At 41.2% G+C, this 26,061-nt stretch overlaps 1 protein-coding gene across 8 annotated transcripts in view; it reads right to left on the bottom strand.

Annotated features, from left to right (window-relative positions):
- pmfbp1 (polyamine modulated factor 1 binding protein 1) overlaps window positions 1-26,061 on the bottom strand; it is a 235,203-nt gene that overhangs the window by 144,029 nt on the left and 65,113 nt on the right. For 7 of the 8 annotated variants that reach the window (XM_072660358.1, XM_072660363.1, XM_072660366.1 and 4 more), the window contains 2 exons: window positions 21,135-21,281; window positions 18,306-18,389 (listed from right to left, as the gene is read on the bottom strand). In XM_072660358.1, coding sequence (XP_072516459.1) covers window positions 18,306-18,389; window positions 21,135-21,281 — 231 coding nt within the window. The remainder of the gene's footprint in view (window positions 1-18,305; window positions 18,390-21,134; window positions 21,282-26,061) is intronic. The other variant, XM_072660364.1, reaches the window with a different exon arrangement.

Genomic DNA, 26,061 nt, shown 5'->3' with positions numbered 1-26,061 from the left:
AAATCAGAGCTGGCTGTTTGAGGTATGAAGACATGCCAGGGGTGGCTCTGATACGGAGGCAGCGTGAGAGAGTGGGATGGGGTGATGATAGAGGATCAGAAAGAAGAGGAGGGTGGGAACACCGGTGAGGAGCAAGGGGATGAGGAAGAGAAATGAGGTCATTATGTATATTGCTGGCAATTCAAACTCTCACACATTCCATCTAAGATCCCATCATCTGTCAAATTGGGAAAGCGACAGGGATGCGTCTCAAAGAGAGAGGAGCAGGGGACGCCACGGAGAGCTTATCAAAGTACAATCACGTCCACAGCCCCACAACACACTCACATACATACACACACACACACACTCCTTCCCACACACCATCACTTAAAGCACATCCACAAAGCAGAGTACTATTTTACAAGCCGTGCTTTTGGCTAACATGCACAAGAACAATGCCCTCAAATAGCTAACACTACAGCGTCCTGCTGGTCAAAGAGCACAGCTGCAGACCTTAAAATACTTCTCTAAACCTGACAGGACCCTTTTTACATCAGGGTTCGGCACAATTCAAACTCACTGGGACTTCTAAGTGGTGCTGCATAGTTCATATTATATATATATATATATATATATATATATATATATATATATATACACTGTATATATATACAGAAAATTATTTCTTCATTTATCAATACTCCGATGACATCTGTCAATACAAGGTAAGTTCATAGGCTATCGTTAAAAACATACACTCAGTCTATTAGTGTTCAGGGTTAGGACAGAACTTTCTCGAGTAACAGTCAGGTTCAGATTCAAAAGCTTGATGTTATAGGTCAGATCAGAACACAGCTCTCGCTTTATATATTTAGGCTTGGTTCAAAATATCAACCCCAATTAAAGCTCTAGTTCAAGACTCAGAATAAAGAATCCGATACACCATAAGAACGTTAAGTTGGTGCAGTGAGACCTACAGCTGCCCAGAGTTCCTTGGCTCCACTGACTGTGGTCATGGGCGAACAGTCAGGCATGGACAGCAGACCCTGTGGTCAGCACTTCCTCTCTTTAATCCCAGCTCACGTCTACCCAACTGACGGGGAGCATGTAATTGTCTCTAGCAGGCTCTTTCAAAGCCATTCAAAGGTTGAGACAGCACCCACCACCCCCTTCCGATCTGTTCTGCTTCACTGAGAGATCGCACCTGATACCTGAAGGTACCACAAGATAAGATGAGCTCAAGCTGGAGTGACTGGGTGATAATGTTAGTGACTGTTAGTGACTGTTAGTGATGTTCGCGTTATTGCTGCGTGTTCGCTCAGCCCCTCTTCCCATTGCATCCGGCTTCACGGATCTTTCCTCTGACGAGAGAAGTACCTTCGTATCTGTTTGGCTGCTCATTGCCTCTGAAATTCCGCCAGGGCTCTAACCGGATGGAGAACAAAGGAAATGTCTGCCAAGAGCTAGCTGTTTCAACGGTGCAATCAAACATTCTGACTTCACAGGGCAGGAGAGGAGACAGGGCTGAGGAGCTCCCGCAGATTAAACGAACAACACCGGCCTGATTCACGCATCCCTTTTTACTTAATCATACACGCGCACTACAAATAAAAACACAGCGTGCATCTAAAAAGGCAAGCAAACAGCATGCGCGTGAGACTCTTCAGTGTCTGTCAGCATCATTTGCATTTGCATTTACTGTGTTTGCCTTGCTGCAGAGGTGGGATGACAGGCAGGGGGAAGCGTCAGAAAACTGCAGAAGACAAACAGCGAATCCAGGCAAGGAGAAACTAAAGGATAGATGCAAATGATTAAGAGTAATACACCTGAACAACACGAATACATGTAAAAAAAAAACACACAGAAGAGAGCCCACAGTTTTTATATTATAGATTTCACTATAGAGCATAATAGTAACCAAGTAATCTACTATATTTTACACTCCAATTTGTAAAGCGTTGTTTACATTATGTTTCATGCTGCATTATATAATGACAGTTTTTGGTGTCAAAATAAAAGGAATTTAAAATGTTTATTTGAACTTTTACATTAATTGACTAATCAATGAAATAGTCAACAGATTAATCAATAGTTGTTAGTGGCAGTGGTAGTACATTTTGTCATGGAGCCCAGCTAATAAAGTCATTACTAAAAATGACTACAAGAGTAATCGAGTAACTAAACAATAATTATCTGTTCACCATAACTGATCCTCCAGAGCTCATGCAACCTTGAGAGTGACCCAAAGCATCCAGTCAAAACAACACTGAGTGGCTTTGAGGAAAGTCTCTGAAGTCGCTGTGCCTGGACCCAAACCACGTAGAAAATCTGTGAAGAGACCTGAAGATGTCAGTTCATACTCGCCATCCAATCTGAGAGAGCTTGAAAGGATCTGCCATGAAGAATGGGATAAACTGCCCAAATCCAGGTGTGCAAAGCCCATAGAGATAATTGCTGCCAAAGGGGCTTCTGCAAAGTACTGAATTGGGTCTTAATATTTCTGGTAACAAAAAAAACAAAAAAAAAAACATGTTTTCAATTTAAAATCAGATTCACCACATAAGTGTTTATCCAAGTAAAGGGGTTAAATACTGTATCTACTGTATTTATTTATTAATTGATTAAACAATGCAACAAACTGCACATTGTTCAGGCTCATGCATGAATTTTGACCTTCAATGTACAGTTCCCACACATTTGTCACAAATAACCGGGCTTTTATTTAGTCTGTATTGTGTGTTCACTTGGCACTGCTTCTTTTTTTCGTGATCATCTGCTGTAGTATCCTAGGACAATGCAAAAGCACAAAATTCCACCGCTCATTGTAGAATGAAGCTTCTTGGTAAAATATTCTCATTGATGCAAGACTTGGACAATTTCAGCGTCTGATATATCAGAGTCTGGCGTTCCTTGACCTCTGTCAGAGCCTCTTCAAGGCTCTAAAGCATCACAGAAATTTCTTTTTCGTCGTTCATGATGACATTTGTTCTATCCTGTCTGATCTTATTTAATGTACTCTGCTCATGTTGTTTTACTCTGTTGGTGGTGAATCAGAAGCTGTTTGTCAGTGTTTAGATCAGGTATTTTCTAAAACCAGTAGCAGTCCCAATGCCAACAAAATGACAGACATGCTGGGACAGCTGAAATAAACTGCAGGTTTAGGAAGATCGTCTAGGTATAATAAAATGATCAAACTAATCTGAAACGTCACCCTAACCCTAACCCTACCCATAGCCTAGTCCTAAACCTAGCCCTGGTCCTAATTCTAATCTTAACCTCACTCCAAAACCTAAACCTAACCTTCACTCTGGTCCTAACCTTAACCTCAATCCAAAATCTAAATCTAAACTAAACCTTGGTCCAAAACTTAGCCCTGGGCTTTATCCTAACCTTAACCTCAATCCAAAACCTAAACCTAACCCTCACTCTGGTCCTACCTCTAACCTTAACCAATCCAACCAATCTAACCCAATTCATACCATGGTCCTAAACCTAGCCCTGGTCTTAATCCTAACCATAACCTACATCCAAATCCTAAATCTAACCATCACTTTAATCTAAAACTTAAATATAATGATTGTCCTTGTCCTAAACCTCACCTATATAAATCTGAAAACTGTAGACATACAGGGTTTATTTAATCAAAGCTATGACATTTCAAATGTAAATCTAACCTATACCTTGGTACTAACCTAGCCCTGGTCTTAATCCTAACTTAATCCTTCTCCGAGTAAATGGCCACCTAGCCCGACCTGCTGGAAGATTGCCCGCTGAGGTCCCCTCTACCTTTGTCAAACCAGCTGCCACCTACCGGTCCAACCAGCAGGCCCCCCACCCACGACCACCCATAGCAGACCAGCAGTCCAAAACCTAGCTCTGGTCTTAATCCTAACCTTTACCTCAGTCCAAAACCTAAACCCAACTCTCACCCTGGTCCTACCTCTAACCTTAATCTCAATCCAACACCTAAATCTAACCTGTACTATATCATGGTCCTAAACCTAGCCCTGGTTAACCTCAATTCAAATCTAACCTTTACCATGGTCCTAAACCTAGCCTCCTAATTCTGACCTTAAATTCAATCCAAAACCTGAAACCTAACCCTCATCCTGGTTCTAACCCTAACTCTAACCTTAATCCTCACTTTAATCCAAAACTTAAGGTTAATTTAGTCAAAGGTTCGACATCTCAAAAATGTATGTCTACTTAAAAGATGGTTCCTATGTGCCCTTGTTACTAGAGAGACTCTCCTCTGGTGTGTGGTAGCCTTTAGCTGGCAATAGTAGTCTCTCTGTTGTGTCTTTGGACTAAACAGATAAGAGACTAAACCATAAGATGCAGGTTCTACACTGCCCTCAGGTGGAGTATGGAGATTACATATGTCTAAATTTACTAGTCAATTTTTTTACACTTGTTTTACACAGTTTTTTACATGACTATTCGAACACTCTGACTAGTTGATATGCTACCATTATCCAGACTCAGGCCTCGCTGAACTAGCAAGTGTAACGTGATTTAGGGGCACATCACTCAGAAGTAAAGCCAAACAGAAGAAGAGAAACACGTTGTGCACGACTAACCCGCTGTGCATGAGGCTTGAAGTTTACGGCTGCAATCATCTCAGCATGCACGCCATCACGCCTGGCCCGGCCGGCATTAAGGGCTTGAATTGCTCTCAGAAATGGAGTATTTGCTGATTGCTGTGCGTTTGCTCCCTCTCTTCCCCTTCATTCGGAGCTCTGCAACTGGGGGCTGAAGTGGCTCAGATGTGACGAGATGTCACGCATCAGTGTAGTCATGTAAGAGAACATCAGAAATTATAGAGCAGGGCTGACTTGCACACTCACTCACTCGCTCTCTGTTACGGCACAGCGAGGAACTCTTACAGCCAGCTCACACGTGAACATGTGTAGTGCTCGTAGGCCATGAGGGGTCTGGAGTGTTTACCTTGAGCCTAACCTGAAGCATGAAGGAGATCGTCACATACCTATTAGAGTCATAAATGTGCCTTCAAACTGCCATCAAACTCCACTTTAATAGCCATCAAACTGCCCCCATGGCTGTGTTGGCGTAAATCGCTGGCACACAAGGCACACACGCCCACACATCCGCCACTTTGCATAGTTTCGTATTCTCAGACGATGTTTACCTAAACTCCATCTTTTTGTACATCAGGAGCTTTGCTGGATCTCCTCAGTGCCAAAGTAGCGACTACAAGACATTGCTGCTAAACAAAAAGTGACAGCGAGGGATTTGGAGTTCACTCTTGAAGGGAAAGCCTTGTTTGCAGACGGCTTCTCTCGCTCTGCGGCGGAACGCAGAGGGCTGCCGAGGCCGAAACGTCTGCGTTCCTCCTCAAAGCGCCTGCCAGAGGACATAACTGCTCCTGCTGTCGCATGCATTTATGCATACACCGCCTGCCCAAAGTTTAGAGACGCCTAGCTTTTTAAAATGTTTTTACTACAAATAACAGAGTTTGTTTTTGGCAGACTAACCAGGCCTATTCTAGAATAAAACATCACTTGCGATATATATTTGTGACAGCACTACCCTGGGAATACAGCCATATTCTACACATTCTATTTCCTGCCTGTGATGTCAGCTCGCATCAGCTTTTTTAACCACCTTTGTGACAGTGATCTCCTGTCAGTCTGTTTAAGACACTCCTCTGTTCCCCCCCTTAATCCACCACATCTTCGCCTGAGAGCTAACATCGGAAGTGCTTTTCCAAAATGGAGAAAATTATTACGCACACTCTGGTGGTTCTGGTCAAATACATAAGCCTGTAAACCCTGACGAATTTGTAAACTTGGAGCACTTATTGGTCAGACCTGTCCCAGGGTGGGAGCAAATAAGTAAATACAGGAAGATGGTCCTGTGTTCCACACTGGTGCATATTTCTGTGCAGTTTAACATGGAGTAACAGCAGATATGGCATTTGTTTGCAGCTGTAGTAATTATTCAGGCAGTATACCAGGTTAACACCGGGATATGGGAGCTGTTTAGCTCAAATTTGCGGAGAACACCCGATAGGTTGGTCAGATCCATTAGGTTATTCCACCTGTTTAACAAAAACACAGGACCGCCACTGACAAGCAATTTTTTGGCAGACATTCTCAGCACAGCAGTGATACTAGCCATGTAGTGGTATGTTAAAATCGGTTGCTCTGGTAGTCGTGTATATGTGTTACTGAGGGGGGGTTAAACACTTCAGTGTTAACACTGTGCTGAGAACAGTGGTCCTGTGGACAGAAACTGACCACTGCTGACAGGCTAGACCAAACTGTTAAAAGTGGAAGATCCTTGAGGAACTACAGTATGATACTGTGGAGGAACCTCTTAAGGTGCGTTGAGGAACATCCAAATAACCTTTACCTTCCAAAAATCTTTTCTTGAAGGGTTCTCAAAGATCTTATACTGTTAACAGTGACCTCATCCAATGAGAAGACATGAACGTTTTTATACAGCCTATAACTAAATTCTTACATATTACACGGATCATTACTTAACCCACCACAAATGCTGCAATTTGGCACAGAAAGACACAAACCTTGGGCATCCCTGAGCTAGAGAAGACAATAACATCAGCTACAGTTTCTAGATGCACCCCTACGAGGTGTGTGTTTCCGATAAACTGGCCAGTAAGCACGTATGACAAAGAATCCTTCCTGCCGCAGCTGCAATATAGCCTGAATACGGCAGATTACATGAAGTGTTCGACAAGGGAGACTGAACTGAATGCGGAACGGACCTCCAAGGGTGAGGAATCAAACTGCTGGGTATGAGCAAGCATGCGCTGCAAATGCAAATGCAGCCACTTCAGAGACGCTTTTCACTTACCGAGAGGGGTGACTTGGATGTGTGTGCATATATTTGTGCAAGTGTGTGTGCTTGGCTGCCAGATTCAGCAAGCGTGTGAAATATTATCATACATTCTCCCACAGCTCTAACCTTGAGGGTGTGTGCACGACCTTGCTAGTTGGGCCACCAAAGGGAATAAAGCACCAGGAGAATGGCCTCTACTGGTCCTGCTCTCCCAGTGCAGCTTGTACACACATGTACATACGGAGGAACACACGAGCGAGCACATACCTTCAGCAGCTCCCCTTTTCCCCCACTCCTCACACTGTTTGCAGACTTGGAAATTGCTTTAATAATTTACACAGTTAATTTCCTGGCCAGGTGCAGAGCAATGCAGTTCAAACATAGATGTGTTGGAGTGTGTGAGTGTGTATGTGTGGTCCCTGGTGCAGGGTGCTGAGCATGTGGTACATGAATGGAGAAGAGAGTGTGTGGATATGTATGTGATTTTAGCTGGAGCTCTCACAGACTCTGCAGTATTGACTGCCCTGTAAGGAATGAGACTCCTGTGTAAACTTTTACAGAACGTTCGATACTTGGAGTTCCGTGTAAGTTCAGGTAAAAGCTACTCAGTCTTTCTGCTATACAGGTGAAGATCACACAGCAGGTGTGGGTAACATTGAAGATGTTTTACCTTCTGATATGATTCGCTGCTGTCCATGCGTTAGTGCTCTAGGTTACATTAGTTCTCACATTAGGTCTCAATGTACCTAAGCGTGTACATAATCGCGGCTTTAAGGACCCTGATAATACAGTACTGAGGAAAACTTTTAGGCACCTTAAGCACATTTCTTTAAACCATTTATCTCAGCAATAAAAACATCTTGCATGTAAAAACTCGAGGTCACAGAACAATAGATGTTAGTAAACACAAATAAAGTAAAAAGTAACAGGAATTTCTCATTTTGAAGAAAGTAGTTCTTATAGATCTTGTGAACTAGCTTGGTTCCAGATTTCTCCTAGATACTTCCAGACAGTGCTTGGATTTGTTTAATTCCATCAAAAGCTCACCTGATTTAACATCACTGATTTAATATCACCGGCACTGATTTACCAAATCAGGTCTTGGATGATGTCTAGAAATAATATGGTCGGGTGGTATCCACTTTTTACACAAGTGGCAAGCATTAAAACCCCAAAAATGCTCATATTTTTATTTGTTTGAGTTAAATTTATAGTTTTTCCTGTGGTGTTGCATCTGTAGCCCACTCACTAAACTTGTCATTGCTTAGCCAGCTCAGCTAGCTACAGATCCCAAAAATCTGTATCAGTTTTCCTGTGTTTGGACTCATAGCCATCTATCTAGGCTTGGATAATTTAGCTACCACAGGCCTATTCCAGGCCTATTACATTGTAGCATGCAGGTTTGCCTGCTCTCCCTATTAATTAAACTCAGCATTGGTTTAATTCCACACCTGTGTTCAGAGTGTGCCATCGTCATTTAGTGAGTTGCCACAGCGCCTCCACCCTGTGGCTTGCTAAAATGCACATAGGGGAATAAGCTTCTTCGGCTGTGTAGTAGATAGACACGTCATAATTTGGAAATACCGTCCTAATTTGAAGATACCATTAACATTTTTAAATACCGGTATAGTGTTACTGTTATAGCGTCCAACCTTAATACTAGACTCCCGTGAGGAGAGCTGTAAAAATGTTGTGAACACACTGATCTTCTAATTTAACATTAAACATTTACTGCCTAAAATAATCTTTTTCATTATAATTTGCACATTACTGTAGGTTCAATGTAACAGACAACTGCATGATTCCAAAATGAAAAAATAATGGGGGCTTATTATTATTATATGTACTACAACTCAAATTCCACAAATCTCTGTCTCTCAGTGGAAATGAACATTGACTAATGCTCTCAGTGGGGGTTTTCCACAGCCCATATCAGCATACATAGTATACATCATTTATTAATGAAAAGGGATGCTGTAAATGTACAGAAAAAAGTCAATGTTCAGATACACACATGAACTGCCATTTCTGGCATCCATTGCATTCAGCTGTCAAAATAAACCTGGAGAAATCAATTCAAGAGTCAATTCAAACCTGTCGATCCATACTCCATATACACAAGCCTATACAGAACGCAAATGTATCGAATTGTGTATTGTTCTATGTATTTAGGTAATTACACTAAATGTACAAATGTTTGTGGACACCCCCTTAACGAAAACACTACTTAAAGTTGCACCCATTGCTGACACAGATGTGCAAATACACACACACATCTTGTCTAGTCCCTGCGGAGAAGTACTGCCAATAGTAAGGACTTCCTGGAGCAAATGAACATTGGCACCATGCCTAATGCCATGCATTGAGCTGTGGAACAGTGGAACTGTATTCTCTGGAATAAGGTTTGGTTGGAGCTGAGGGTTGGTGATACTGTTTTCTGTATTAATACTGTAAATAACAAGCGGTTAGACTTTATGACATCATTTGAATCTGTTCTTTACATTGAATCTAATTTTCCTGATGAACAGACCAATAAACATTCTCCTAAATTACTTGAAATGATATCTTTTTGCATCAAAAGTTCATAAGGCTTTTTCTTCTCCTCTAAAGTTCCCATTTGTAGATTTGACAGGTTTTTGCGTGACAGCGGTAATCTTTAGATGAAAACATGAGACGTGTGGTCTGTGTGAGCTGTGTGGAGGTTTTTGTGGGGGCTTCTGCATGACAGTGATAACATGTTTGTGTTCAAATGTTGTGCTTTTCCATTATTTATATATTTTATGTCTGTCACACTTAGGATTCTGTAGCAAGTTTACTAACACAATAAAGCACTTGCATATGGGTAAAAAAAATTATATGTACAGTATATATACAAATGACTTAATAAGTCACACAACTGTTAACGTGGCTAGGTCAGGCTGTCCTAGCAAGTTTAGCCAAAGAGCAGATTTCAAGATGCATGTACTCAACTCAAAGATGCAAGAGCTACCTGTAGATCCTGTGATAACATTTTAGGGTTGTTGGAGATTTCTTTACACATCTTGCGGTCTGCTGTTGGGCTAAACTTGCTAGGACGGCCTGACCTGGCCATGCAGGCAGACTTTTTACTTGTAAATGATTTAACAGACAGTGGAACATCTGATTTCCAAGCTGTCTGATATATTTTTTTAACCCCCTTCCCAGACTCTTTATGAAGGCCTCAGAGAGATCTTTAGATCTGGCCAAGGTGATTGGGCAAATAGCAAAGCACTTTTGTAAGTTGCTCTGGATAAGAGTGTCTGCTAAATGCCGTAAATGTAAATGTAAATGTGATATCACTCACCTCACCAATCGATAGCAAACCAAACTCCTTCAAAATCTCTTTTAATAGTGCACCTAATTCTAATTTTAGATATTTTAAGTAGTAATAAACGTGGGATGTCCTAACCTTTTCCTCACAATTTGCATTACTAACAGTTTTACATGTTTAGTTACATTAGCGCTTTATTAGTCTCTTAATATTGTTCAAATCAGATGTCCAAATGTTTAAATATGTCAAAAAGTCAAAGGTTTTTCTGGGGTATTCTAATTTTTTTCACATGACTGTGACCGTAACTGTCCTGAAAATATATATATATAATTAAACATATATATATAATTAAACACATCTGCTCACAGAACTGCATGTTCTACATAAAAAATCATATAGTATTATGGAATGCAGAGAACCCTACCAGACACCACAAGAACTGCATGTTTCCAGAAACAATAAAAAAAACAGGAATTAACCTTACGCATGAACATCATCCGCTCTGGCAAATCAACGCATTCGCCAGCAAATAAAAAATCTCAATTCAGCCCACTAGGACTGGGTAATAATTTGAGAAGAAAAGAGGGGGGGGCTGCGTTTCAGCTCAGCAAATCATACAGAGTGACCTTGGAAGAAAGTCTGCCTATTTGAAGGAAAAGAGAGACGATATTAATAATAATAGAGAAATTAATAAGACGGTGCAGCAGCCCGAGGGTTTGAAGAGGGGGGGGGGTGGAGGGTGCAGAGTCTTGAGGAAGGGGGAGACGAGATGGAGAGTGTGTTTGGGGGGGTATTGGGGGGAGTGTAAGTGCACGATTTCCTCAGCAGCGGTGCGGCAGCCTGCGCTGTCACACGTCAAAGCGGGAGCGAATCAAAGCAAAGCTCTTTTGATGAATATAAAGCAGAGAGTCCTGCTGAGAAGCACTCTCGCTCTAATCACACAGCCGCGGCCAGTCAACCACCCCCCCCCCCCAAACACACACCTCCCACCCCGCCCGAATGAAAGCCGGGGGAGAATGGGGAAAAAGGGGGACGCCGAGCACAGACAATCACAACAAAGGCTTGCTTTAGAACAGCAATAAACATTCAGCTTCTCCAGAGGGTTCAGACTCTGAAGGAGAGAGCAGTGTGAGTGTGTGTGTGTGTGTGTTGGGGGGGCACCAAGAACAGATTTTTACCCCTAAACAGACAACACGTACCCTCCAGCTTATACACTCGACAACAAAACACAGACAGCCGCTCTTTAAATAATAGCGGCCGCGTGCACACGCACACACGCCATGGTGCAGACAGTGAAACAAAAGAGGGATTTAAGCAGTGTGTGAAATCGGGACTCTACCAGTATATCAGAGCTGAGCCATGACTGCGATACGGAGAGGGGGAAGGATATGATGACGTGAAAAAGATATTCACATTAAAATGATATATATAAACATATATAACTGATACTGCAGTTCAAGAATTACATTATTAACATTATGCAATTGCTGCATGAGGGCCATCATTTATGGCTCCAGTTTATGGCCAGTTGGCTCCATTCAGATCTACTGTTTAAAAACAATAAATAACTGCAGCAATCACCACTGTTGTCTAATCATTAGCAGGGAAGCTTCTTAAAATCTGCTGCTCTTGCAGTATCTTGAAATTCCAGTCATCACATGACTAAGAGAAAAATATTAAGGCTATAATCTGGATTTCACCATCGACTGACGGTGACAGTGTTCATGTGCTTTGGGCTTGGTGGGATATAAAGCATATCTAATCTGCCATGAGTTGAAGTACATTTCTTTGTGTAGGAAATGCAATAAATACACTAGATCGCATACACCTTGATGAGGGGTATAAATACTCCACTGCACTGCTGACTATCATGCTGGAATTGCCTGTTTAAACCTACAGTTTTACACTTTATTATACAATGACGTCGTTTTTGGGGGCAAAAAACAAAGAATTTAAAATGCTTAATTTAACTTTTTGGTAAAAAAAAGTAAACAGTTCAGATTTATCGACTAAACAATCAAATAGTCTGTTACCGGCAGCCCTACAAATATATAGCAATAATAACAGAGCAGTTATGTAATTATGATATTTTCTGAATGCACCGTGGTCTATTAGCATTAGATTTATATTCTCTTAGCATTAACAAAAGGAAAGGAAGAAAAGTAGAAAGTCTTCTATTACGGTATACTGGGATAAACAATATATCGGCCATCAAAAAGTTATGTTGCAACAAACGTGAAATGTATCAGTTCTACATGTTTCAGACTGTTCTTTCTTTCTTTCTGTTTTTCTGACGTTTTCTGATTTTGCAAAAGACATTATTCATAAATCACTACATAGAGCTTTAGTAAACCTACTGTATTTAGGAAACCTACTGCATGTCACCTATAATCTTGTTCTATGATATGATATATGATATGAGTCCTATTTTATTTGTCTTACCCCTCTACAGGGGCTAGACAAGCTGTGTGTGTGCATCTGCACATCTGTGTCAGCAATGGGTGCAACTTAAAGTAGCTAAATCCATTCAATGATGCAGATGAATGTGTATTGTAAGCAAATAAAGTGAAGTAAGCCAATTAAAGTACACCTGAGTTTTACTGCTGATTTGCTTTTGGGGTTAGGGGGGAAAATTGTGTAAATCTGATTTTTTATGTGTCATGTATTTCATATATTTTATGTAGCCCTTGAATAACTATCCCATAAAACAAAACAGGATATTGATCTATATTGTTATTCGGAGCAAGCAAGCATTATGGGTTTTCCTAAAGCAAGTAAGGGCTGATTTTTTCGCCGCATGTTCTTTCATTTATGGGGGAACACGAGATCTATTCGGCTCCCCCTCGCGCCATTAGCTCACCATTTAATTTACCCCTGCTCTTTCAAAGACAGGGTCAAAGGCACAACAGCCCTTCACTGGTGAGTGAGTGCGTGTGTGTGTGTGCGCATCTGCATGTGTATACGTGTGTGTGTGTTTTGCTGTGAGCGTGTCCAGGTGCTTTGGTGGGCCCTCTTCAACATCCCCTTTCACCGGTGTGCTAAGAGAGAGGTTGCCTGAGTGCCACAGTCCACGCTCGTGGTGAGCTGAAAGCACTTCACTTGTATCTTGACCTCATGTTTCAGTGCTGACCCCCATGCAGACTCCCAGCAATGAGCACAGGCATCTATAGCTCTCCATATCTCCCCCTCAAGCACTTCTGCATCACGTGCCCTGTCCTCTGCGGCTCTCAGGACGGTGCTTGCCTTGGACGTTCCCACCCAGGCCCGTGGTCTTGAAAGTGACACATGTGTGGGTGTTGCCAGCCTGTCACCTCCTGCCCGCTGAAGTATGAGGCAATTTCCTGCGGGCGACGTTTGCTTGAGAGAAGAGAGTAAGACTGAGAGAAAGTGTGTGTGCAGATTGGAGGGCTGCGTGTCCGTGCCCGGGCTCCACAGCTCGCTTTGATACTGTCAGGGAAGAGTAATGGCTTTCTGCAGCCAGCGCCACTACCAAACTAATGTTGTGTGACTTTGGCTCTCCTTTCCGATGCGTTTCCGCTACAGTGAGGGACTCAACGGAGGGAGGGCAGAGAAGACAAGAGAAGGCAAACGAAGCAGGAGACTGAGGACAAGGCAAAGGATCCCTACAGCCCCTAAGGCAGCTGGGAAATACCCAGCCCAAAGAGTGGGCAGTAAGATCAAACAGTATGACACAGCTAACCAGTTGAAGCTACCACTGGCCCATGGCACGCTATAGGGATAACAATCCAAAGCACCAAGCCAGCTACAAGCAGCTTTTGTTACTAACAAGTGGATCGTGGCCTACAGCCAGTGAAACCAGCCGGTGTTAGAACAGCCAATGAATTTGAGCTTTTTTTTTAGCACCACCATTTCAAGGAGTCTTATTCTATTGACAGTACTTGTCTACAGGTACTAGACGAGCTGTGTAAGGGGTCTAGAAGGGTTGGCCAGAAAACATTTGGAGATGTGCATACAGCTGGTTTGGCAGTAAGTAATGTAAGGGAAAGATAAGGCATTCATTAACAATGTTAAGTGCCTGATGTATGCTTGTTTACGTTTGTTTTGGAGCAAGTCAGAAAAATTTATTATGGGTGATATACAGTAGATTTTGATGACTTTTGACCTGCTTTCATCATCAAACTTCATCAAACATGTTTTTGGGTTCAATTTTTCATACTGACGCAATACTATAATGTAATGAAAAGTCGATGAAAAGCCCTGTGCACCTTCATAGCTTTCAAATAAGTGGTTGGAAACTGAACATCTGTACAGACTAGTATAGCTGAATAATATCAAGAGTGAATAATAATAAATTGCCATTCAGAATGCCTCATTTTAAAATAGTGGTGATCAAATATCAAGGCCTAAGGCATCTAAAACACATTTTTACTGATGTTGTTTATATATTGTTTATATTTAAATTCACTGTATGCAGTTGTTTGTTTCTTTGTTTAACTAAATACAAAATAACATAAATAATGACTATATGACTGTATTTCGGTATTTCAGTATTTTAGATTTTGAGCGTAATAGGATGAGATTAACTACACACAAAACCTAAACCTCCCTGGTGAGCAAGCCAAAGGCAACAGTGGTGAGGAAAAACTCCCTCTGAGCTGGAGGAAGAAACTCTGGTAAGAACCAAGACACAAGAGAGACCCATCATCCTGCAGTCTGAACTATTTATAAATGAATGTACGCTTGTGTATATGTAAATACATCTGTGTTATTGTGTTTAATGACGATAAATCTGAACTGAGGACTGAATTGAGAATGTAATTTAATGCATGGCAGTGCACTTTGTCTAGCACCACCACAGGCACTAAAAAGGACATTACTATCTGATTGAAATGAACTTTTTATACAGTTTTTTCGCTAACTTAATCTCAATGTTGTTTTGCTCTACCCTCTACCCTTTCATGGGTAGCTGTATTTTGATATCTAAAATTATTGTTTTGTAATTACATGGAAAACAACACAAACTGTCTGAGTAACTCCTAGGATATAGGAGTGTGAATGTAAGACAATAAGAGGTTAAAGTTTGTATCTAGAAAGAGCATTTGCCTGTTTTAAGAGTAGGGACTGGAAATCTTTTCTTTACTGTCTGTAAATTTCCTCTCAATTTAAGCAGCTTTTAAAATGGCTAATGATTGGAGGGTCATAAACCTCTAGGAAACAACCCATGTCTCATCACTGCATAACACAATCAGGCCCTCATCACTAAAACTATGTGAATAATTACTCCCTGACTCGCTGTATCTGACCACGAGAAATCTAATAACCGACGACGAAAAGTCATCTCATTATCTTTGCACAATCTTCACATTAAAGCCAAACAAAGGCAACTTCGTAGCTCTTTTCCCCATTGGTCGCCTTCGCTCTCTACTTGAACCCTTTGCCTTACTCAGCCGTAGACGCAACAGCCATGTAGCCCCATCCAGAACTTATAAGGTAATTACACCAAATTAGGGCCTGATTAAAATTGCACAATATTACAATTCATTAGAGTTAATTGACTCCCAGTGTTGCCAGGCCCACTGCCAGATGTGAGGAGATGTCAAGAGACAGTTGGCCCTGCGTGGGCAGTGGAGAGGACAGTGCTGTGATTGTCTCTCCTGAGTTCTGCGGAATTAGCTCCAACGGAACGAGGAGCACATCTGCTGTTAGCACAACTCCACACACTCCACAGCCTCACATTCCTAAAGCTCCCACTCTCCAACGCAGCAATCATCATCTTAATCAGCAGCACATCTCTGACGAATGTGCTACACTGGGCTTTAACTCAGGGGTGACTTGAGCTGTCTTGTAGTAGGTCAGTAGAGTGGAGTGTGTGTAGAGTTCTCTACTTTAAAGCAAACGTGTATAAATAACATACATTCATGGACATGTCAGTGTCACTGCTGTGCTGAGAATGGCGCACCTTCTAAATAACAGCTGTTCAGAGGTTGTCCTACAGCGGTACTTTTCCACTGGTGAACAGGAATGGGAAAGGGTAGTTAACCTAAAAACAGTGGCTGTGCGTCGCAATATGGACTAAAACATGGGATCATGGTCTAAAAGATTGAAATTAATGCTTTCAATCACCAAATATAAAAAAATTATTTCAACATGATTCTTGTCCTGTACACGTTTCCAGGTTTTAAACAACCAGCAGGAAACTATGTAGTAGGGCTGCAGTTGTATACCATATCAGTATACCATGGTATGAAATTGGAAAAATAATGCAACAGAGAAGAGAGTTTTAAAAATCAAATTATTGATTAATAGAGAAAATAATTAGCAGATTAATCCATAATGAACATAATCATTAGTTGAAAGAAGAGCTCCACCTTACATGCAGCTTTCTTATTTATTAATTTTCAAAATAGAGACATACATATTTATATATAACCCCATTAAATAAATTCCTTCAAGTTTCAACCAACCCCTCCCCCTTATTTTTAGATTGTTAATGGTCAAGAACGGTGAAATACCACATACTGTGATACCATAAATCCATAATACCTTCTGAGACTGTTATAATACAGTTTCAACCCTACTGAACAGAGCTGTATATGATTCTACCTAACTAGGAAAGGTGTCAAGAATGAAGATCGAATTACTGGGGAACACTTTACTTGACATACTGGATGATTTCTGGAGCATTCCATCTCCTCAGAAAACTGTACAGCATGGATTCACATGCTGCAGTTGTCAATGAAGTTGCCGCATTAAGAATAACAGGATTTTCATTGAAGAAACAAATGAATCAAAGTCTGCCACCATTGTAAATGCTGATGTTTTAGGCTTCTGCAACGTCTTTTATGATCAAGATCATCGACAAAGTCATTACAAAAAGCATTTGTGCCAGTGTGAGATGAGATGTGTTGCAAATCTGCCATGCAGATTTCTCCTTTTCAACATCCGAAGAATTTGACTCTTCCTGTCTAGAGAGGCCACCCAGGTGCTTGTTCAGTCTCTTGTCACTTCAGGACTTGATTAGTGTAATTCCCTTCTGGCAGGTCTCCCTTTGAGCACCATCAGGCCCCTGCAACTGATCCAGCATGGGTTGTCTTCAACGCTTCTAAGTTCAGCCATGTAACTCCGCTGCTGCGTTCTCTTCACTGGCTCTCAGATTCAAAGCCAAGAATGGACCACCCCCTCCGTACTTGATGGCAACGGTCAAAAGCCGATCAGTACCAAGAGTCTTTCGAGCCTCAAGAACGGCTTGACTTGACTTGCCTTCCCTGACTACTGAAGCGTAGTGTTGGGAATTGCGGTCTCTATAATGACTCTTTTGTTAGTAGGATCTAAACACAGAGATATCTTTTAGAAGTTAGTCTAGATAAACCAGCTAAGGGTATTTTCTGAGTAAACCGTGAAGCACTTTTGTAAGTCGCTCTGGATAAGAGTGTCTGCTTAATGCCTTCAATGTAAATGTAAATGCAAATGTAGGTGTGTGTGTGTGTGTGTGTGTGTGTGTGTGTGAACAATGCCTGTAATACATATATTGTTATTCGAATCACTTTTAAGAAGAAAATTAAGCAACAGATATTAAAACTGCCTAAGTTGCATTAAAATCACCCAATGAGTACTTAGAAGGGCTCAAAAAGCTCTTCATTTTAAGGAGGGAAAAGTATGTCACATCTGAAATCTAAATCACACAGAAAAATAAATGGCTTTTGGCAACGTCCAACTTGCTTATAGAGGAAACGTTTATTCTAATCCCAGAAAATGCTTTAAATGAAGTGCCATAGAAAAAGGCAGGATGTCTTCTTTTTCATAAGCACTCACCCACAGTTGTAAGGCCAAGCTATATGAGAGGATTTTAGCCATCCTCTCCATAACAGGATTGTAAACAAACTTAATTTAGCTCAGTTGGGTTTTGTTGAATGTTTACTAGCAAATCATTACAGTAAATGTAAAATGGCCTTCTGTGCTGATAACCATCTTAAAAAAATACAGGAATTTCCACCAGATTTCATCAAAAGTCACCAGATGTCACTGATTCCACACGTTCTGATATTAATAATGCCATTGCAAAGGAACAGTACACAATTTTGCTTTGTATGAGCAGCCAAAAAGTTGTAGCATGGTATATAATTTGACATTGCACCTGACAATGCATGTCTATACATTGCGATGGCGATGCTGAAACGATATATTGTGCAGCCCTAACAGATACACACTCACACACACATATATAAAGAAGATGGTTGATAGTACTCACATCCCTGTGTAGGGCAATATCTTTTGCACTTCTCTCAGTGGCCTCATGTCTAAGCTGAGCAATGGTCTCTGCTGAGCCCTGTAACTACACACACACACACACACACAAACACTGCAGGTCATTCAGAAGAACATGCAGGCACATGGACAAACACAAACAAAAATGCTAATCCATTTTTTTCCAAACAAAATGTTGTCAGACTGTCTGATAGTCAAAGCCCTTCAATATTTCTGTATCAACATGAAGTGCATAAGCCAATCCCATAGGTCGGGTGTACTAGCGTTTCAATCAAAGATTGATTCCTGTGAATGACCTCTTCAATCAAGCATTGACATGTCAATCCTGCACCGCATCATTCACCGTAAGAGGGAATGTGATGGGAAAAACACTGAGCTGATTGAATGGCACAGACTATGCCTTTTAGCCCCCGAGTCATTTCAGCTCTCATTTTCAAAACCCTCAAAGGAAACAGCAAGAAGATGCTCAACAGACTAAATTAGTTGCTAAAATGCGCGGGTAAAACGGGTCAGGTCAGTGAGGACAAAGAGGGTACAGAGTTCACTTTGGGGTCGCTGAGCCTGGAAAGATTTTGGGATCGATTAACAAATCAGATGCAATTTAACATTTGTCAAAAATGAAATACAGACAGAGGAGATGGCTGTGTCAAAAACAACAGGGTTTACTTTTTAACTACACTTTGGCATAACGTACTACACTCAAATCTGGATAATTCTATAATAGTAAAATAAAAAGTATAAAAATGTATAAAAGAATGTAGCATGCTGAAAACTTTAGCAGTAGCTCAGCTGACCACGATCACAAAATTTAAGCTGACGTTTTTATTTTATATAAATGACTGATGACTAATGATTGAATTGTCTTCTTTTATGTTCATTCTATTCAGCTATTAAAGTACAAGTCTAAAGCAGCCAAACTGGCTTGTTGACCTAGCGATCGATACTCTGTAGCTCCCAACTGACGACAGACACAGCTCAATCTTAAATAAATTAAAAATACATTATTCAGCTCTGCCCTCTACATATGCTATATGTATTTTCTGTCCAACAGACAAAAAAGCACCAAATTCACTTTCTCTTTTTGTGTACATCTTTGAGCCTCAAAAGGCAATATCCATATTATCTATTTTTCTGGCATCCTGTTGCTGTACAAGGTCAAACTTTGAGGTTTTGATTAGAAGTTTTTCCAAATCAGAAAATAATCAGTTAAAATATGTGTTTGAGGTGTTTGCTTTCCTCTGCCGGGTGAAACATACAAAAGGGTAGATGAAATAGTATAAATTGGTTATGCAACAAAGAAATAAACATTTAGTGCTGCATCATTTAGACACAACAAAAACAGGACACATGCTTAGCACTGTGTTTCTGGCGAAAGCAGGCTAGCACACACACTCCCTAAGGACCCCCCGGGTGTTCCAGCACTTACGAAGGAGCAGCAGAGACACTGGAAGTCCTCTAAGTACTCTGAGAGAGGACGTCTATGAGCTCAGCCTGTGAGAAACTTGAATCACAACCACACCAAACCGCACACAAACAGAGCTTTTTCAATCAACTTGCTGTATTGAGCTCTCTGCGAACACACAAGCACACATACCTGGTAGGGGTGCCAAACACTGTCTGAACACGTAATTATAAACTAAAGACTTTCTGGGGTAAAACTTTAAACACTGTTTTGTTTTCACTGTTTTGTTTTAAAAGACAGTCTGACAGGTTTATCTGTTTACTGTTTAATTCTGTTTTTCTGGTTTATTGTTCTGTTTCTAACAACAAAAAGATTTATAATAGTTAAAAATGTGGATTTGTAGTAAAATAAGTAAAGGTAAAGGTGCACGTATTTGTCACTGTACACTGTACAGCGAAATGTGTCCTCCGCATTTAACCCATCTGGTAGTGAACACACACTCACACACACACATGTGTTAGGGGCAGTGAGTACACACACACACCCAGAGCGGTGGGCAGCCAACTCCAGCGCCCGGGGAGCAGAGAGGGTGAAGGGCCTTGCTCAAGGGCCCAACAGTGGCAGCTTGCCGAGCCCGGGAATTGAACCCACAACCCTGTTATCGATATCCCGGCGCTTTAACCGCTGAGCCACCACTGCCCACTGTTAACCTACAAATACAAGTGTACATTTTCTTTTTAATTAAAAGAAAACTAATTAAGGCAAAAACGAAGGCAACTAATTAGTCAGATTTACAGTGATAATACTGTAATATGAACTAAGTGAATTATAACTATAGCTGTTTAATGCAATTCCGTCATATGCTGTCATTCTGTGGGGCCAAGCAAATCCTATAGTTAGGTCTCAGTCATGCAAAAAAGAAATAAATATATTAATAAATAGAAATGCCACAATATACCTTGAAACGTAAATTGTTACAAATACCATGCCACACATTTTCCCCAGCTCTATGGTTTGCAGAATCACCGCTGTTGTTGAATTGTTGTGCAGCCCTGGTATATCTTTCCACTATTTGTTAGCTGCACTTTTAGTAAAAATGGTTCTTTGTAGTACTGAAGAACATGGTTTTGACTTTTTGCAACAATAGTGGAACCCATAAAATGTTCTTTAAAGAACTATATCCAAGATGTTGTTTATTATGAAGAAAAACATATCACACAAGCACTGTCTTTACTAAAGAACTCCTGAATAACTTCAAGGTTGTACTTTAGCTTTGAAACTCCAGTGAAAACTAAAGAAGCAACCTCCAGACACCAAACGTCTTGACTACATTTGGGGAAAAGGAAAATGTTGATTTTTGGCTCAACCACCGCTTTAGTCAGTATGAATTAGAGCTCCTTGGTGCACTACCTTCTCTGTGAGCTCCTTCACCTTGGCCTCAAGCTGCAGGAGCTGCTGGAACTGGTCGAGTTTGTCCTGGTCCTTCTGGGACATTTCTTGATGGAGCTCTGTGATGATGTCCTGCAGCTCCTGGATCTGAGCCTCACGCTCCTCCACCTGCCAAAGGACCAGCGCTCATTAACATGTTTGCAGAAGAACCTCTGAGACAATCTTCAAGGCCACGCTCGTTTAATATGTTTTAAGAACACTAAACACTGAGAACTGAACATGTCTTAAATGACTTAACTAGGAATGTGAGAACTATTTCTTCTGAACATTTAATCTCTCATTTTGCAAAGAATTAACCACAACCTATACGAGGAAACGCAGCGCATGCAGTTATAGAACAGGTTAATGTTACTTCTTATGGCCATTAAGGAATGAATTAAGTCTAATTATTACGGCTAATTTCTCAAGCCAGGTCATCATGCTCGACATAGAACACGGTAGTCAGATTTAAAGCATGTCATTAGTTTCATGAAGCCGACATCTTCAACAATTGAAACTGGCTGCAACTAAAGTGCAGTCATTTCACAGATTGACATCACAATTCTTGGAGATGAAGATAAGCATGGGTTGCCACTCTGGGCCTGGATTGCTAGCAGTGAATTTTCTAGACCTCCTAAAGATAGTTTAAGATTGTTTAACAGTTAGAAGGAAGTATCCATGGATCCATTAATATTAAATATATATATTTAGCTCATATAGCCCATACTTTTTACATGCATTTTATATATATATATATATATATATATATATATATATATATATATATATAATCATAGCATGACACTAGGTGTTTTAAAAACTATGCTACGCTTCTAAAATAAAGATTATTATTACCAATGATTCCAAACCTTTGAACAGAATATACTGTATATATTCTCCATGTCTGTTCCAGAGCGTTCACACTCCGTCTGTAAACATTTGGCAGACAATAGGACATAGCAATACATCCGAGAGAGATGTGACACACTCCTGACACAAGTCACCTATCAATTGTGTGGACATGCTTGTCAGGGAGAGTCTGCTGCAGTGGTGCTTGTAAGTGAACCGGAGGCGTTGTGTGAATCCATTTTCTATAGCTAAATTGCCCCCCGCAATTGAGGGTCACGGTATAAGAGGGAGGCAGGTCAATCACACAGAAGCGGCCATGACGTGAAACAACAGGCTTGGGCTAAGAAGCGTGGCAGATCACACTACATGCTACTTGATCCACGCTGGTGAAGAACACAATTGGCAGGCCTGCACAAAAGAACCAGCCTATTAAAACTGAACGGCAAAATGAGGCTACACATTAAGCCATGCGATTTCCTGAAAGCGGAATACGCTCACCAGGTCACCACGTGCGGGATAGGAGGGCAAAAAAAAAAGAAGCAAGCGCTTGTCTGAGAAGTATTCTGATGAATGCTCACGATACACGTTTTAATTAAAGCGTATTATCTGCCCTTCTAGAAGGAGAAGCGATACAGTAGGCTTATAAAATCAATTTCTTCTAAAAGCCGAACTGAACTTCCATTTTAATTAAACTTTTGATGCCGATAATAGACCATTACATTGCAGTAATGAACCAAGGATCTCCTGTGTCAAATGTCAGCCATTTTAATCAAGATCTAATTGATATGGATTACTTTATCATATCTTCAATAGATGCTAAGCCGCTGCATCTGCAGCATAATATCAAACATTTTTATTAAAATACAAGAAAAAAAAAAAAGAAACCCATCCACTTCCTACAAATGCTTAAATATTAAAAATGTTGGTATATTTAACACTATGTTGGTATTCCATGATGAATGCCAATGCAGTCTATTAATACTGACTTGTTATTGATCTGTGCTCAAGATCAAAAATCAACACTTATTGCTCCTCTGACACTGTATTTGACCCCTTCATCACTTTGCTGTTTCCCCCATAGACGTCAGCTTGACCGGTGAAGTCCATTTGTGAAATTGCTTGAGTTTATTTTGATCCACACTAGTCTATAAACACTTTATAAACTCTGACTAAGCAGACATGCTGGGCTACGCTGAGCTTAGCAAAACACACTAGCTTCAACAATGTACCTTCAACAAAAGGGTAGGCGATATCACTAAGCTGAGCAAAGCTTTTCTGAGCATATTGTGGGTATTGTTGGTACGTAAAAGAGTATGCCCAGTATCAGGGGGGTAACAAGTGTTTGGAGGCGGGGCTTAGTGAGGCGGTGTTACAGATGCAGCAGAATTCAATTTTCAACCATTTGGAGGCACAATAGCAAGGAGTGACACATCAAAAGTGTAATTTAACGGCAACTGTAAGTTTTAAAAAAAGTTTTATAAATTTACCCTAAAGCAGTTTCAATTCAGTGAAGACTGATTTGAAAATGAGGTAGCAACCAATCAGAAAAGAGATAATTTACAAAGAGAACTAAGAAAAGGACTAGGAGAAATGGAACCATATAAGATCCACCAAGTAATATGGAGTGTTGCTAAGGCTGTAGGGCTGGAGAGCCATTTTAGCATCATGCAGCAAAGAGGGCAAGACAGGCTACAGCCTAGGGTGTGTTTGAGTGTGTTTCCAGCAGACCTCTGCTTAACCTCTGCTGAGAGAACAAAGAGAAGAAGAGGGCTGGGTAAAGGCCAGGCCTCCCAGCATCCTCTCTCAGGTGTTTTGAACATGCACACAGGAGCAGCCTACTCCCTCTAAAGCCCCCCTGGCCTCCCTCAGCCAGGGGCCAGCTTTCAACCCCTCTATTTGTTCGGTCTGACCGCAGGATCAAGGCCTATACTTTTGTTGTTCCCCCTCCCTTCCCGCTGCTGAACACAAAGTCCATTTTTGGTGCTGAACACGGAGCTGAGGGGCATCCCAGTCCAGCGCTTGCCGGCCCCTGGCCGCGCGTGTGCGCCCAGACCATTGCCTCCATTAAAAGAGCTATTACCCACTCCTCATTAGGCCTGCCCTGATGCTAAAACCACAGCTCTGAGCACCGCCGAGCTCACCAGCACTTGTGCACCTTCACATTAGGAGCCTCTTTGATCTCTCACCTCTCTGCCAAAACAGCCGTGGCAGGGCTCCTAAATGAGCCACTTCTGCTCCGAAAATCCATGCAACATCAAGTAGGGCTGGGAATATATGCAGATTTGCCATGCAGCTCTCTAAAAGGAGAATAATACAAAGTCCTTGATATAATTAACCAAAACAAGCCACAGACAGGCAGGGCCTCGACGGCGTATTGAGAGGGAGAGGATACAAAAAAAGAAAAAAAGGATAAGTGCTTGTATCTCAAAGAAATCAGGACTCGCAGGATAAATGCAGTGCATTTCATCTGGTGATTTCTGTAAAAGGTTCTTTGTTATCTCCAGGCACGGAGAAAGGACTCCTACTGACTTGATCTTTAGAGGTTTGGATCACGTCATTAGCATGCTAATTGCGACCTCGTCCACAGAGCTGAAAAGGACTGAAAAATGGAAAGGGGGGCCGAAAAAAAAAAAAAAAAAAAAAAAAGGCACCACACACACCATACATACATAACACGTACAGAGTGCCGCTTTGTTCTGCCTCATAAAAAGGCCAGCTATTGGTTTAAAAAAAAAAAAAAACAAAGAAAAAATTACATTACTTTTCCTGAATCTAGCCCCCAACAAGGTAGAGGCTGTAGCACGTCTGGCTGAATCAAAACACGCTTTCAGTGCCAGAGCAGCTGCTCCCCCTGTGTAGTCAAGGCCAGTTCCTCAGTCTGCTCCAAGACGCCATTATTCATCACAGGTGAGCCTCCTAATGGCCTCCTACCACACATACACAGACCCGCGTGCGCACTGAAACGCTTGACTACACTGAAACTGCCTGCGCGAACAATACGCTGTTTCATCCTCTACACTGCTAATACAGAGTCATTTTAAGGAGCCTATAGAAGCAGACGAGGCTTCCTACAGCAATTAGAGCTTAATTCCATTCAGCTTTCCATTTGTTTTCCTTCTGTCTTCCATTAGATAAACCTTCAATGTTAGGATAGATTTACTTTTTAATTGTAGTAGTGCTTAATGTCCAGTTTAGTCTTTTCATTAAGCAGTTAAAAGGAAATCTATATGCACCAATTAGCCAAATCATTAAGACCAAGACTAACACACTGATAGTCAAGATTCATAGCCTGCTGTCTATCCAGGCAATGCTGGCATAGTCAGTTGGTAAAATTGAGAAATTCATTATTTTTACTTTGCTGATTGGGTTTACTTTATCCCAATACTTTCTCTTACTTAGACATTCTGAAATGGTGCTGAACTCATAGCTTTGTCTAATATGTGTGGGTGCAACAAACCACATCAGATATGTGATCGGTGGAGATATTGCTTATCCACAAGCATTACCAAAATAGGACAGTCTGATGAAAAATCTATTTATAAAAAAGATTTACCACTAAAGTTTTCAATGTAGTCAATTCACCAAGACATGGATGTATGCTTGTATGCTTGAAGACAACTGATGTATGCTTGTTCAGTAGAGGTGGGGGAAAAATGTGATTCTTAGATGCACCTCAAAGCATACGTGAACGATTCAGAATCAATTCACAAATGTCAAAAATACATTTTCTTTACGATGATTGATTTCTAATTTGACCCTATTTTCTGCTCATCCCCCATTCATGAAAACAGCTCCTATCTCTAGCAATGCTCCCAACACCAGGAGGGTCAAGAGTAGCACATGTCTCCCCTGACACATGTTAAAGCCAGCCACCGCCCCTTTTTGAACTGCAGCATAGCAAAGTAGCCAACAGGCTCCTCAGCTACAATACCACAGCTAACAGATGACTTTACTGACCAACATCATCCTAGGAGTGATGTGAGGAGCAAGTGCCATTAATCCACCCCTGAGAGAGCAAGGCCAGTTGTGCTCTCTCCGACTCTGGTTGCTGATGGCAAGC

Source organism: Salminus brasiliensis, chromosome 17 (genome assembly GCF_030463535.1).
Source record: "Salminus brasiliensis chromosome 17, fSalBra1.hap2, whole genome shotgun sequence".
Classification (NCBI taxonomy): domain Eukaryota; kingdom Metazoa; phylum Chordata; class Actinopteri; order Characiformes; family Bryconidae; genus Salminus; species Salminus brasiliensis.
This window is presented reverse-complemented; position numbering and strand designations above follow the sequence as displayed.